The following is a 16,870-nucleotide window of genomic DNA, read 5'->3' as shown; positions in this document are numbered from 1 at the left end:
ACTATATTATTTAATTGTGTGCGAGCTATATGTTGGAATTTGTATCGTTTTATTTTAAAAAGCAAACGTTAATAAATCTAAATAAAATTGTTATGTTCTATGATCTAAATAAGTTATGTCCTCACTTTTATTTTACGTTTATTTTTTTCTTTCGAATATGTCTATTACTATTTTGAATCAAGTAGAAATAATAGATCATTTAATTAATAATGGTATTTCTGAAGAAGGTGCTGTTTTACTTTTTGGTAAGTAAACATACTTTGATGTTCTTATTTTAAAAATATTATTATTTAGAATGTATTATATACACTTTCCATTTGAGTTAGCTGTTTTTTCAGCTTTTTTAAATAAAACACTATTCATCTAAATTATTTTTTGAGAGAAATTTATTAAAATTGAAAATGTTAAATGCGGATGATTATGGAAAAAATTATAACTGTAAAGACCTTTAGAATTTTTTTAGATCTCATATTAAAATTTTGACTTTTTATTTTAATATTATAGATTTATATCCTTCCAGTTTTCTGATGTAATATTTTGGTACAAAACATTAGTGGATAATTAATTTCATATCATTCTATACTTCTTTTATAAAAGATATTTTTGAAATAATCTATTTTTCATACAGTCTATACTTCCAGTTATTTATATTGCTCCCTATTAATAATGTTGATTGTCTTTAATTTATGAAAGTTTACATTTGCACGATTCGTCCATTCTAATCTTGATCTTCAGATGTTCTACGCATTGTATTTTAAATATATCACTTTGAAAAAAAGTGGAAAAATATATATTTAAAAAAATCAAATAGTATTTTAAAATTTTTTATTCTGTATTTATATTTCTTTTATATATATATATATATATATATATATATATATATATATATATATATATATATATATATATATATATATATATATATATATATATATATATATATATACAGTAGAGTCCCGATTAACCGAGTTAATGTGGACCACGACTAACTCGGATAACTGAAAAACTCGGTTAAAACGAAGAGTATAAAAAAAGAAAGAAAAAGAGTTGGTTTAAATGTAATATATTTAAGAAATATAAAATTTATACGAGTATACCACATACAATTCCTATTATTATTAAAAAGCTTACTTGAAAAAGCTTGAAAAGTATACTTTGTGAATTAAAGAGTTTTTACTTAAAAAAAGTCCTTCATCGTTTTTTGTTTTACATAACTTTGGTGCTTTCCTACAGCAATGTTTCGCCATTTTTTAGGGATAACAGGAAGGCTGGTGTCGCCTCTTTTTGTTATTCTATGTATTCAGTAGCATTTTCGACAGCTTTAAGTTCATCTGTGTGAGAGATTTTTATATGTTGATTTTCATCGTCACTGTCTTCATCATCTTCGCTAGGTTCATTTTCATTATTGACGATATTAACGACCATTTCATGGGATCAAGTTGTTATATTTTGTTTTCCCGAGTGTTTGGAAGATAAAATTCAGATTTATTTTTCGGCGGTATTTTTAAAAATAAAAAATAAACTAGAACAAAAAAAATCCTTAAAATATTTGATAGCTCGGTTAAAGCGGAAACTCGGATAACCGGGGCTCGGATTATCGGGACTCTACTGTATATATATATATATATATATATATATATATATATATATATATATATATATATATATATATATATATATATATATATATATATATATATATATATATATATATACATTCTTGGGATCGAAAAAACTGTCCGTTTATGAGAGTTGTTCGTTAACTGGAAGGGTGCCCTGATAAAGAAGTTTAACACCATAAATTGTTTTTAGAATATTTTCAAAGATGTGAAAATAATTAAATGATCTACAATAACTACCTACAAGACTATTTACTTAAAATTAAAAATATTTTTTCGATAAAAAAGAATATAATAAAAATCTTGATACATAATTTTAGACGTAGGCAAATGAATATAATTTTCCTATTAGCTCAGAGATTCAAGTTAGACATATGATACCGAATAGGAGCTTCTAGTCCTCAATCGGTTTCAATTATTTGGTCTACATCCCCTACCTCTCATTAGACGTGGTTAATACTACCTCCTTGAAAGTAAACCTTCCATGATTCACAGAAAAATAGCAATGCATACCTGTAAGTCATGAAGACCTATGGAGTTGATTATTCACAATTGATCATCTTTCAAGTGTCTGAATAAATGTTTCATTTAAATGAATACCTCAAAGATTATACTTATGTTCCCCTTTTTTTACCCCAGCTGTGTTAAATGCAGTCTACAAATTGATAAGAAAATGGAAGAAATTTTCAGTGAGGAAGAAGCATTGAGAGCATTTAAGACGTCATTTCAACTTGAGGGGTCTCATAACCTGTGTTGTCCTTGTCCGGATGAAAAGATCAAAAGATGACGCTGTCCGATCTATTTCACAAGTGCAATATTATTTTCTCTTCTTTCTTACAAAGATAAGGCGTGGGGACAGGAGAAAGATTGATTCTTTAGTAGTGAAATAGCTTCACAATATTTTCAGTTAAAGATGAAGCAAAAATTTACATGCTCTAAAAATTTTGAAAAGTTGTATTTTTTTTCTTGTAATTTAAAGCAGAAAAAGATTTTTTTTCAAATTTAGAAAAAGTAGTGTCCGGTTTGAAGAGATAGAAAATAACGTTTCAGGGCCAAAATGACTGTCCGCGTCCGGTTACGGGAGTGTCCACAACAGAAGGTTTCACTGATTATATATATATATACACACACAATTAATCAAAGGGAAGATTATAACAGGTTTCCCATGGGTCAGGGAAACCCTGAAATTGTCAGAGAATTTTATTTTAACTCCAAAAATCAGGGGAATTTGCCATTTTTTTCACAAAATCCTGGAGAATTCCGATATCATACCTGGAAAATAACCAGTCTTAAATTTTTAATTGTAACAGTAATTAGTTATAGAGATTTAAGTTAAACAATTCTAACATCTATTACAATTAGGGGAGAGTCGGGTAGCCCCGCTCACTTAAGGAGTATTGCTTATATTTCTGTATAATACTGAGTAATAATCAACATTTTTGTATGTTTCTATTGTTTTATCATCTAATTAAATAATGCAAAAAGAATAAACCAAAAAAAGAATAGTTAAACTTTAAAAAATAGAAATTTAAAAAAACATGTTTTTCAGCTCTTTTCAAAATGTGTCGGGTAGCCCCGCCCAGTTAGAAAAATTATGTTTTTTGGCTATTTTTTCAGGTGTAAATGAGAATGACCAATGTATTGACAAAAAATAAACCTCATTTATCATTTTTATCACAAAATTATTTTATTTATTACATATTTATATACTTTTAGTGAATTCTATCATTTAATAACAACAAATGTCATACTTTTTATCATTATTAATGTATATTAATATATTATAATATTAATATATATTTATATTAAATATTTAACGAAAATAACTTAATTTAAGTAACAATAAATGCTTCTGTAGATTGATTCGTTCACAAATAAGTGAAAATAAATAAGTAAGCAAATAGCTTGTCATAATATTTATGATTTCTTGATATTAAATTTGATTTGGATATATCAATTAAATTTCAAAAATATTTAATTTTTCATTTTTAAATCTATAAATTTATGTTTCATATAATATTAAAACATATATTTGTTGTTAAAAATGCATATAACATTCAAATTTGAAGCAATAAAATAATAATCTTTGCAACCGTACATTTATCGACGAAATAAAATTGGGCGGTGATTCCCGACATTCATATGAGCGGGGCTACCCGAAATCCAATTTTTTTGTAAATTTGTAATTACTCGAACAATTTTTTACATACAAAACTCTTTCTTTGTGCAAATTAAACTTAAGACTACATACTTTAATGCTGTATGTATAGAAAAAATTATTTTTTTAGTATTAAAATGAAGTTTAATCGAAACATTCAACCAATTTTTCTTAATTTCATGACTACTGTATTCAACATATTTTCAAAACTATTGTTCACCATGTTACCAGCTGCATAAATACTTGAAACTTTGAAAATAATCTTTTTTTAATATAACAATTAATGTCCGATGGCACATTGACTTGAAAAAATATTCTATACATATGAAATTGACAGTGGGCGGGGGTACCCGACTCTCCCCTATATGTTAAAATTTCACAATTTAGTCAAACTGAAATGTTCCCATCCCCATTTAATGATATTTTTTTTACTCAGAAAATCTAATATTTGCCATTACAAATGCAAGAATAAAAGTTTTCTGGTGAAAAATTTTATGATATAGATTAAATATGGTCTCGGTTTTAATTGAAATTTACCTGAAAAAGTCAGGGAATTTAGTTTCTGAAATTGAGTGGGTACCCTGTTGAAAATACGTAATGCTCTTGCCTTTATCCAATATCTAAGCATTTTTTATAAGTATATATTATCAAACCTTTTATAAATAAAGTAATCACTAGGAAAGCTTAGACTCAAATAAAATGGAATGTAGAAGAATCATCAAATTTATGTTCCGAAGAACTAGGATGGAAATGGTTAAGTACATTTTAACGTATTAATGAAGTCTTTTTAATTGCTATTTGAGTACCTTTATAAAATGAAAAATTATCTAAACTGTTAATAAAAAATAAAAATTTGTTTCATTTCAAAAAGTTAAAAATCCTTAAAATTTTTTACCTAAGTCATTCACAAAGCTTACAATCCCTGAAAAGTATTATCTTGCAACTAATTCAGTTTGCTAACTGTTAAATACAGAAGAATAACTAAGCTTTCACTTTTCTTTTCAACTGTCACAGTTTAGTTTGAAAATTAAAAAAAAGAAACTAATTAATTACCGAACATACTATGAATAAAATTTAAAAGAAATAAATGCTCATGCTAAAAATACTTTTCTTTCAATCATATTTATGATAAGTAATAAAAGATTCAATGAATAGTCAGAAAAAATATTTTTAATTCAAATGTGATTTAAATAACATTCAAGTAAAAAGAATAAAAAAATAATAGAAAATAACTCTAGTATGATTGAAATAAATTCACTCAAAGGATGCTAATTATGAATCAAAAATAATTATATTCATTCAAATTCGACTTAAAAGTCTGTATTGAAATGATGTTAATAGTCTATCAAGAATGATTGAAAATCACTCAAGTTCGACTTAAAACGATCCACTCAAACAATACTGATAATCAATCAAACACGATTGAATATCACTCAAGTTCAATTGAAAGTTATCCATTCAAACTTGAGTGATTTCAGTTCATTTTTTGACTTGAGTAAATTTAAATCAAGATGAAAAGGCTCATTTTTTCCAGACGAATGAGTGAATTTTCACTCAAGTTGAGTCATATATAAGTCGGAAGTTTCTTTTTGAAATATATCTTCTTTGCATAGCAACTAATAAAGGTGGTTCGATATATATAAACGATCAAGGTATTTTTTTCTTTCTTTATGTCATATTTAAAACTCAAAAGAGCAGTTGGAATTTTCATATTCTGTTAAAACCTTATCAGTTTCGTTAAAAGGCGACTGTATATTTACCTGTTTCACAATATCTTCCCACGTATGGAGGAACGCATACACATTGTGCACCATTTCTACCGACAACGCACTTTCCGCCATTTCTACAATTCACTCCTGCACACGGATCTGAAATGATAACATTGGAACATTTATTATTGTCAAAATGTTTTACATTATAAATATGAACCTTAAACCTTATTTCGAGGAACTACAATATATATATATATATATATATACATGTCCCGTGGCAGAATCACGGCGCGACATTGCCGCAGAATGTTACAGAGCTCTGGCAGAACGATTTTTCTTTAAGGAAGTAAAAATGTTGGTTCTCTTTTCTGAAGAATTATATTCAAAAAATGCATTTCTTGTACATTAAAAGGCAACGAAATGCACGCGATTATTATTATACATATTCTGAAATCACGGAAGTTTAGAAGATTAAATCACTTTAGAAATCATGTTCTTTCCTTTCATTATTTTAGAGGATACCATCCTTATTTTAATAAAATATGACTATGAGTGGGGTTTTTGTTACAAAACCAGATTTTTCTAGCGAAGGAATTAATTAATAAATGCAATATATTTCCCCCTTTTTTTTAATAAATTTGTTGAATAAATTCTATCTAATATTTCTAATATATTACGCACAGGAAAATTTTAAATCACGCATTTTAGTCTTCATTTTTTCGTTCGCAACTCACATCCATTCCATCATTAATAGTATATGTAGTTTTCGATCATTTTTCGGCAATTATTGCTAAGGATTTTATTACTTTTTTAAATATTCCGGTGTCTTTTATTGCTCAGTTTCTATTATTGATATACTCGTGATTTTTTTTTTTTTTAAATTGCCGATACTATTACGACACACAAAGTTCGAATCGTGGATTGAAGAAATCAATCTTTAACACACCCGGTTTGCACCGACATGATCGCTGATCCATACGGTGTTCCAATTGTTCCTTTGACAGTTATTGCTACGAAATTCCACATTTAAAAAAAAATCCTTGATGTTTTTTTAAACAATTACACTACACACGAAATTTAAATTGCTTATTTGATAATTTACTTTTTTAATGCGACGTTTTCATCATTTTTTCAATTTTTCAGCAGTTATTGCTAGAGCTATCGATTTCCATGGGATTTTAAAATTCGGGTTATTTCCCCGTTGTTATTATCTCTACGTGTAAATTTGAATCGTGCATTTAAAAATCACTTTCTGATGCAAATCACAATTTACGCCAATAATATTGTAAAGTGTTTCGATTGTATTTTCGAAAGTCATTCACATTGATTTTCACGTGTCTTCTAAAGTCTGATATTTTTAATACGTTTACTTGCAACAACCGAATCTCGAAACGAAACACGCATTTTGAGTAATCCCTTTTTAAATAGTCCGATTCGAATGATTTCGTCGTCGATCTCTTTTTTTTTTTCAGTAGTTACTGCGATGGATTTCGCGATTTTTAATTAATTTTTTTTAATGTTATGATGATTTAAAAATACGAAAAAGGAAATAATTAGTGCGTTTATCTCTTACGAAAAATATCGCCCATAGTATTAGAATAAAGAAACATTGCATATTCTATTAAAAATATTGCAGACAGTTTATTAATCCAAATAGGTTTTTTGTTTTAAACACAACACTTTTGTTACTTTAACTCGGTAGCATATGTATATTTATGTTATTAAAAGTATCTTTCAGAAAGTAGTGATAGGGTAGTTAGTCGCAAAAAACCCGAAAAAATTCTGTTCCAGGCTATACACGTAATACGGAAAAATCTAAATCCTGCTTAATAGATATTTTTTGAAAGAAAAAAATTAAGTAAACTTTTTTTCAGGCCATGTTAACGTTTTTTAGTCGGAAGTTTCTTATTGATACATTTTCTTCACAGAATAACTAATAAAGGTTGTTTGAAATATTTGAACAATCAAGGTCTATTTTTTCTTTTGTTATTTCACGCTTAAAACACAAGAAGGCAGAGGGAATTCTCATATTCAGTTAAAATCTTATCAGTTTCGTTAAAACAAGACTGTATATTTACCTGTTTCACACCATTTTCCGATATATGGGGTACGGCATACGCATTGGGCACCATTTCTACCGACAACGCACATTCCGTCATTTCTACAAGCCAGGCTTATGCACGGATCTGAAAAGACAACATTGGAACATTTATATTACTCAGAATGTTTTACATAATGACAACGGACATTAAACCCTATTCCAAGAAACCGTATTATATTCACGTGTAAGAAGTAAAAAGTTCGAAAGACTTAAATCTTGCTCAAAATATTTTTTTTAAAGAAACAAATATGTGTAAACTCTTTTTAATATTAGACATTTTTTTAACTCAAAATCTTTTTTTCAATATTTAATAGATGAATATTTAAAGAATGTCGAGACAAAGAGGATTATCTCTGAGAAATGATGTCCTTTTTTTACCCGTACATTATTCGAATCGGCCAAAATCTGGCGAAGAAGTTATTAAATTATTTCTAACTTTAAACACCATTAGCTTTGAAATCATGCCACAGGCGTATTTTGGCATGGATAAAGGAGACATGTCTTTTAATTGTATTTCCCAAACTCCTAGTTTAAGTAAAATATAAAAAAAATTCTATGCTTTGTTAAAGATTATAATACTTTTTGCATACAAGAGACATATGAAGTTCACCTCTTTTTATTTCGGCTTGTCATATACACTATCTACCAATAAGTATTTGGACACGTGTGATTGAAATGAAAAACGAACTTTATTCATAATCAATAGTTGGTAGAGCCTCCACGAGAGGCAATTACAGAGTGAATACTTTCCGCAAGTCCTTGTGTGACGGTATTTTCTTCCACTCGGCTTGAAGAAGACATGTAAGTTCATTCACCGATTTTGGACGTGTAGTACACCCCTTAATTCGGCAATCCAACTTGTCCCAGAGGTTCTCGATAGGGTACAGGTCTGGGTTATGGGCAGGCGAGTCCATTCCATTAACCCCATTGGCACCATACCAATCGTTGGTGACCCTCGCAACATGACAGCTGGCATTGTCGTCCTGGAAGTTACAGGGGTCCACCCCGTAAAACTGACACAACGTAGGAAGCACATTGCCCTCCAAAATAGTGCAGTAGGCATCGATGTTGAGATTACCATGAATGGGGACCAAGGGTCCCAATCCATACCAGGAGAAACACCCCCAGACCATAATTCCACCTCCACCGAACTTGACTATTGTCACAATGCATTCTGGCAGGTGACGTTCTCCAGGCATACACCAGACCCAGACCCTGACATCCGAACGGTAGAGAGTGAGTCTTGATTCGTCGCTCCAAGAAACCGCTTTCCACTGATCTACGGTCCAATTTCGATGTGCTTTGCACCACATAAACCGAGCAGTGTGGTTGGACTTTGTGATCAAAGGCTTATGGGCAGCAGCACGACCATGAAAATCAAGCAGATGTGCTTCCTTACAGATGGTATTAATTGAAACAATACTCCCGGATGCCTGTTGAAACTCCTGGAGTATGTAGGTCATCGGCTGGGTGCGGTTCTTCCGAATTTCTCTGGACAACACCCGTCAGTCTCTATCTCCCAGTTTCGTTGGTCTTCCGTCTCGGGGCATATTCCGACACTCACCTTCCACTTCTTAATCACATAAGCCATTGACTATTTTGGATAATTCAGCTGGCTAGATATGTCCCTTAAGGATTGGCCATTTTTATGGCTCCCGACAATTATACCTTTTTCGAAATCATAGAGCTCCGAACTGCGTGGCATCTTGCATGGGACTAATGCCGATGTTGTTCCTTACACGATATATCTCGGCGGAGGGCGCGACGAATCTCAGGACCGTAGATATAGACCTTTGCATAGGTGCCCAAATAATTATTAGTAGATAGTGTATGTACACATATGTAGATGTATGATAAAGTAATTCAATTTTAGTCAGCAGTGTTATGGAAGCAGTTTTCTTCGGAATATTGTGTGTTGTCATCATTTGGTGGTTGCATGCGAAGAGTTAGTTCTATTATCTTTTAACTAGGCGACAGTTAAATCAATGAGTCAGGTCGTTCCACATTTACCAGGATTCTCACCTGAGACTTCGAGGAGTAAGATTGTGTTATAGCCAAGCTCCCGTGCTACTAAAACTTCCTACTACAGATTCGGCCGCGGTGGCAAACGAATGTTTAATGCAAAGCCGCTTTCTATCTTAGACTATGATGAGATTAGAAAGGTTTGCTACAAATATGCTAATAAGAAAGCATCTCCTGACAACATGGATGATTTGATTAGAAGGATGAGATCCAGCAAAGGAGAAATAGAAAATCGACTCAAAAGAAGAATCGATGACTACGACTATGAAACTTGATACAGATTTGGATATATGCTCGAAAGATATCTGATAATCAAGGAGGAATGGGCTGCGAAGGAGACAACTATGCCAGAGCAAGGTGAAAAGATTGACACTACAATCGAGACTGAAATTTCCCAGCAGACGGAGTCATCTTTGACACAATTAGAAACGATGGATACCCAAATATCTGAAACAATAATAATAAATATTGTTTCTAACAGACGACTTTCTTCAACAGCGAAACAAAATTAAAAATTATCTCGCATATCAGGTAAGTAAGGGGTCTACGCAAAACCGAAAAACATGACAAGGGGTCTACGTGACAAAAAGTTCAGGAACCACTGGTCTAGATGAACAAAATTCAGCAATGCTTGCGTTTGAAAAAATAAAAAAGAGCATTTAAAAACTTATACTTAATAAAATAACAGCAAAAAAAACTATTTAAAAAAGTTACATACCAGCATTAGCACTATGATTTCCAGCTCCAGAATCATCACTATAATTTCCTACTTCGACATCTTGGCTATATCCACCAGCACCTGCTATTACTCCTAAAATTATTTCAATCAAAAACTTAAGACTTTTTTTCCCCAAAAATAATTAATAATTATAGCTAAGAAATCTTTTCATAATTTTGAATATCACGATTAAAAAGAAGTAGACTGCAATCATATTGTTAGTAACAGGAATGTTTAGTTATGTATACCCCTGAAGTCAGGTTGACAGAGCTTACATCTTTGTTAATGTAATTTTAGATGGAATTTACATTGTATTTACGATTATTTACAAACAGTTTGATTAGAGTAGCATTCTTTGGCTTACTGCAACCCAATGATTCGTTTTTTGCTACTACGGCACATTTAAAGTTTAATCTTTTAGAAAATTGAGGCATAAGTGATCCAAATTTTAGTGGTACTTGAATAGATCTTCACGTCCTCAAAATTTATTCGAAGCCTGCACCACAAACCTTATCACAGCCTGGGTTTGACAGGAGGTGTTTCTCTAATGTGGTTAGAGTCAGAATCGATAAACTCTTTTAGTGCTATGTTCACTTACGTTTCGTAAAGAGGATACACCATATAAGAAATCCAAATAATGATTTCAAAATTATCTGAAATTTTAAAGTTTTTTCTTTAATACAAAACTTGATCTTCGCTCAACAAATTCCTGCCACCCAACAATATCTCTGCTTAGGACTTTGTGCAGAATACTTCACAAATCGGGGCCCGTTCCTCTGTCCAATTCCAGATGGCTAACTGTTGTCAACTAAGTCCTTAGGTTGAGCTAAGTTTTTCACATAAGTTAGAACGTTAACTAACGTGAAGTTAATTAAATACAGTACCGTATCTCTCATTGAATTTGTTGAAATATAATTCTTTCTTTGATTTATTATTTGTTTATGTATTTTATTGTAGAGCTCGATATATTTTGTTTTGCGCATCTTTTAACGCGCCTTTTGCTTTGCGTAGTAAGTTTGTTTATGTTCAACATGCCTGTCTTTGTGTTAATTAAGAAATATATCGTGGAGGAATTGAAATCATTGTGAAAGAATTTTTGTGAAGTATTATAGAATATATCACTTAAAGAGAATTGATACTTGAGGGAGAAAATTATCTCGAAATAGAATGGAAAGAACAGTTGCTAACGTAAAGAAAGCCATGTTTTAACAATCAATCAGACTCGAGATACCCACACTTGCCGCTATCCATTGTGATAGGGTAAAAACAGTAAAAAATCTTTTGAAGAACGTCCTTGTTGAATATTCCATTCTATAGAAAGAAATTATACTATATCAGTCTAAAAAATTTTCACCTCCAGATTATTTTTATCCAGATACATTCATTGATGAATTCTTTTATCTTTTATGTTAGAATCAAAATCTCTAGAGTTTTGAAAGTAAATACTTCAAACTATGAAATACTTCAAACTTTCTGAAGTGGGCATTTTTAAATCAAATTGTTGTTTAGTAATGTTTTCCTCGCAATAACATTTCACTTGATAACGGCAGCAAGGGTTGCCAGAGCTTCCATTAGATAACAAAGTATCTAATTGCCACAAAAGTAGTGGAAAACAGCTACTCTCCTGACCAATTTGAAAAGATGACTTATCTTTAACCGTATATGAGAAACCGGTGTTCCTTTGATATATATATATATATATTTCTGATATTCTAATTACGGGGTTGCCACTGGCGACTAAAATGTAAAAAGTGGTAGAAAAAGTAATAGTATCATAAGGGAAATATTTGGACGGTGGAAGGGGAGGCACCAGTGGTATTTTTTTTTTTTGTACATTTAGTTTTATTTGAATAATTTCAACTGTTTTATGCCAAGAAACAGCAATTTATTACATTCATCGGGGTTGGTGAGGGTCAGCGACCAGGGGGCTTAGCCCCCTAGTCTTAACATAAAGCAAATAATTGAAATACACATAAAAATTTTATTAAATCGATATAATCTTTCTAAATAGATAGATCTTATACAGATTTCTTAATACCATAAGTTTTCGCTTGAATATTACACTGTCACAAATTTCGATATTCGATACCAAGGTACACGTGTATACGTGTACATGCATGTTCTTGAGTGTATTATTTTTAAATATTAAGTAAATATAAATTTAAAAGCTTCATGCAAATCCCAGAATTATTAAGTCAAAAGAAACAAATTATTTTCAGTATAACTAAATTGTATATTACTTAAAATTGCTATCGTTTTCGAGTACGTATTTTTTGTGTCATTTTTCGAAAATCCCTTCTGTTCATGTGAAAATTCTACCCAAATGATTTACATTTTTGCATCCCAGAAAACTTAAACGAATGTTTCAGTGTGGGTAAAACTATACATTTTATTATAGCATGTTTTTAGAAGCGATGTGGACCGAGGTTATGAACAGGTTATATATTGTTAACGAATAAAATAACCTCTTATTGTCTCCTACATTCTGCATTCCTGCTTTTTTTTTTACTGATCGTAAAGACACGGTTCCCAGTAGAACATTGAAGTCAAGCATAATTGACTACGATCAGTAAGCGGGTGGTTGACCCTTTCGATCAACCTGCGTAGGGACCGTAGGTGAGCGGTATCGGTCCTCGTTAAACTGTTCTACCTTAAAGTGCTCGACGTCGTGAGCAAGTCGTCCGGGCTACCAAAGCAGGGGAGCTATTCCCTCTGCAGGGGATCAAAATTGCGATGTCATATCTTCGGATCATCCTCAGGTATGTTTCCCACACCGTCGCCAATAGCCCATTGTGCAGCTCTAGGACGACGCAAATAAAGTACCCACCTACCTAATTTTTTCTCAAGTACAGTTGGCTATTTTCTTAAATCCGGTTAATCGTTACGATTGAAGGATTATCTTGCATAAAATTAAATTAATTAATCATTTTATACAAAAAAAAATGTTTTTGTTAGAAAGATCGACGTTTAAAAACGGGGAAAAAAGTGAAAGAGAAGCAACCATGGGAGTATGTAAGAGGAGCGAGTAGTAATTTAAATTGATAAAAATCCCACCAATAATATCTAACTAAAACTTATTTCCGTATGACTTCCGTCATTTAAAAGTTTTCATTTATTATATTTTTTTAAATGAAAAAAAATTTTGAGTATTTAACAGCGAAAAGTGCACACCGACCATCTCAAGTCCGGTGTGTCTTATTCTCGTGCAACGAAATAAAGTGTGCCTGCTCATGAATTTGCCAATAGTTCCCTAAATTCCAACTTTTTTTTTTTTTTTGGATAGAATGAAGAATGATTTTTAACTCTACATGGCAGGGGTGGCCAAGCTCTTTGATAGTCGAGCCATTTTTCAAAGTTCGAAATTTTTCGCGAGCCGCAATTAAGTACGTATTTAAAAGGTATGCAAAAAAGTTGTTAATTTTTTCACTGAAATTATATTTATTGAAAACATATAAATAAAAGTACAAATATGTGTGTTGAATTTAAATATTAAAAATTAAACACATTTATTTTACTTCCCTTGACAATTCTTTAAAATTTGGTGAATAATTGGTGTCAGCACTTTTCAGTAATTCTTTGAGATGATGGTTAGTTAATACTGATCGGTGTTTGGATTTCACGAATTTTAAAGTGGAATAAAATAATTCACATAAGTACGCTGTTACGAATATTGAAATAATTAGACAAGCAGCCTTTTTTTAGTTCAGGATACTTCGATTCTGGTACAAATTTCCAAAATTCAGAAATCGATCACGATTTATATTTTTTAATTGTAGAGCTTGATCGTCTTGCATCTCTATTAATTCTAATTCTTCAGGTGCTTTTTGGGTCATAATTATATTGGAAATGGAAAACTCACCTTGAATTATGTTAATTTCAAATGGGTTCAGAAAAATATTAAAATATAAAAGCACAAAAATGGAACTCGGGTACATTTATCCAGAGCCACAAATAATCGTTCAAAGAGCCGCATGCGGCTCGCAAGCAGCAAGTTGGCCACCCCTGCTATATAGTTTCAATTACAGGTCAACTATTAGTTTCTGAAGCCACCCTATAAGAGGAATTGAAGACAGATTGTTATTATCGCATTCACGGATTAACCATTAGTTCCCTCAAGTTTCTATTTTAAGATGACTTGAAGACGGGTTGTTAATGGTTCGGATACATATTCATGGATCAACCATTCCTCAAACTTCCACTTATTATAATTGAAGAAGAGTTTATAAATGCCTCTAATTAACGGATTCACAGGTTAACCATTAATGCCACAAGTTTCCACTTTCTAAAGAGGAACTAAAAAAAGCTCCCACTTTCTAAACTGGAATTGATAAAGCGTGTTAAGGTCTTGGATACAATTCATGGTTTAACCATTAGTTTCTTCAGCTTACACGTATTTTAATTTTAATGGTAGAAGGGTTATAAATGCCTCTAATTAACGGTTTCACATGTTAACCATTAACGCGCTTCCTAAAAAGGAATTGATAAAGTGTTGTTAAGGTCTAAACAACGTGGTTAAACATTAGTTCCTCAAGCTCCCATTTTAAAGAAGATAAATTATGCTTCATAATTATGGTGCATAGATTTCGAAGAAGAAAAAACAGTTTATCTTTTAATATCAATATTAGTTTACATAAAAAATATAACATTTCCCAGATTATACTTACGGGCATTTTCTGGAATTTTTCCAGAAGAGTAACTGTCAATTTTCTTTTGGGTGTTTTCATACTGTAAGTCTTTAACATGTAATCGACGTGCAACAACAACTTCCAAACCGGATGAAACAACGAGCAAACAAATTAAAAATTGAAACAACGCGTTAAATAAGTTCAACATACTCAAAGTCATGAAGTTAACTGGGAGAATTTTTTTTTTTTTTTTTAATTTTTATACTTGAATTGGCTTCATATCTCACCCCCCATCTTGTTCGTGTGAAATTCTTAATATTTGTTTTTCATTTACGCATTTTTCTTGTAGATATGTGTCATGTATTTGTTATCAGCAAAACAAATAATAGCTTATTATCTTCAATTTTCAATATTATTCAACATCTGATACTTCTTGGATGTTAGAGGCTTTACATTTTTATCTTTCCTAAGAAATACGAAAAAATTGATTAGTTTCTTTATCTTCAAAGCGCGTGTAACTTTTGAGTATTTTGCATTAGAATTAAAATGAATAGTTACCATTAAATGTTAATTAAAATATCAGTTTTTAAAACATATAAACATCCTTGAAAAAGAATGAATTGCCTTCAATCCTCCACAATTAATGACAAACACAATAAAATTAATCAAAATTGAGATTTTAGCGAAATAGATTTTTTAATTTATCAACAAAATATTTGAAATTAAATTGGTTTTAAAGCATGCTTGTTTCTCTAAATATTGCACAAATAACTTAAATATCTATATATATATTTCTCTTACACGGCGATAAAAAAAAGCCTCATTACAACTCTCCGAATGGCAACGCTAGAAAATCAACCAATAATTGCCGCTAAATATGTCACATGCCAAATCTAGCTAAGATGGCTCAACATATAGCTCTTTTAAAAACGGAAACTGAAATAACCAGGGAGAGCATAAGCTAGGCAGAAGTCTTTGTCGATAGATCTCTATTTTGGTTTTTTTCACGAATTTATGTATTACGAATTTATTTGACAATTTTTGATTCATATCACGAATTTATTTGTTTTACTAGAATTTATTTGTTTATGCAGGTTTTTCCATTGCAATTCACTTATTTAAATTTTTAATAGACTTAATTATAGCCGAAATTTTAATCTTTTTAAAGAGATATCAGTTTTAGAAATTTTATCTTAAGATTTTATACTATAGCACATTTCTAATAGATTTAACGAATTACATGTCATTTATTTGAATTCAAATTTATTTTAAGGACTCAGTACTTACTAAAAAGATGTAATTTTTTTTAGAAAAAAAAGTTGTTATATGGATTTGAATGATTGTTTTGAATTCTTAGAATTTTGTGCATTTGCAATGTACCTAAGTTAGTAGCGAGCGAAGCGAGCTTGGTTTGCGGGGCAAACCATATAACATTGCGTAGCAATTTTCGGGGGTTGGCGAGCGTTTGCGAGCAGGGGGCGCAGCCCACTAGTTTTTAAAATTACTTAACTTTTTTAAAAATCCCCAATTTGATGACATTTTTCCCCTAGATGAAAATTATCAAAATTACTTCTTTTTTCTGTTTTTGCAAAATTCTATGAGCCCAGGTGTTGCAGCATTGGCGTACGTTTTTAAATATTAAAAATTTAGACCATAAACGCTTTTCATTTTCATTAAACTATGGCTTTTTTCCATATTGACCTCTTGTGCCATTTTTAAAATAAGCGTGGATAGAGCTGGCTTAAGATAAGCTAAACATGATCTAACAGCCATGAGTAACGATTGCAAACTCATAGCAATTATAAAAATAACATAATTTCATATGAAGACGGAGCTTTCGAAAAACAGCCTTATATGTCGAATCCTAGATCGCCGATTTTAACGATCAGTTCCAGTTGTTATCCAGTTTCCTTCA

The 16,870-nt window shown here is 31.0% G+C and overlaps 1 protein-coding gene across 20 annotated transcripts in view; it reads right to left on the bottom strand.

The window, feature by feature from the left end:
- LOC107438374 (uncharacterized) overlaps positions 1 to 15,258 on the bottom strand; it is a 140,239-nt gene extending 124,981 nt beyond the window's left edge. For 8 of the 20 annotated variants that reach the window (XM_087163200.1, XM_087163206.1, XM_087163212.1 and 5 more), the window contains exons 1-4: positions 14,995 to 15,252; positions 10,331 to 10,423; positions 7,568 to 7,675; positions 5,538 to 5,645 (exon numbers count right to left, since the gene is read on the bottom strand). In XM_087163200.1, coding sequence (XP_087019326.1) covers positions 5,538 to 5,645; positions 7,568 to 7,675; positions 10,331 to 10,423; positions 14,995 to 15,175 — 490 coding nt within the window. In that variant the 5' untranslated portion in view covers positions 15,176 to 15,252. Of the gene's footprint in view, positions 1 to 5,537; positions 5,646 to 7,567; positions 7,676 to 10,330; positions 10,424 to 14,994 lie in introns of all 20 variants that reach the window. The other 12 variants (XM_087163198.1, XM_087163199.1, XM_087163214.1 and 9 more) reach the window with 9 other exon arrangements.
- Between the last annotated feature and the right edge of the window lie 1,612 nt (positions 15,259 to 16,870).

This window comes from Parasteatoda tepidariorum, chromosome 5, assembly GCF_982258835.1.
Source record: "Parasteatoda tepidariorum strain Cologne lab strain chromosome 5, Ptep-v5.0, whole genome shotgun sequence".
NCBI classification, from domain to species: Eukaryota; Metazoa; Arthropoda; class Arachnida; order Araneae; family Theridiidae; genus Parasteatoda; species Parasteatoda tepidariorum.
Note: the sequence above shows the minus strand (reverse complement) of the source record. Positions and strands in the feature narration are given on the sequence as shown.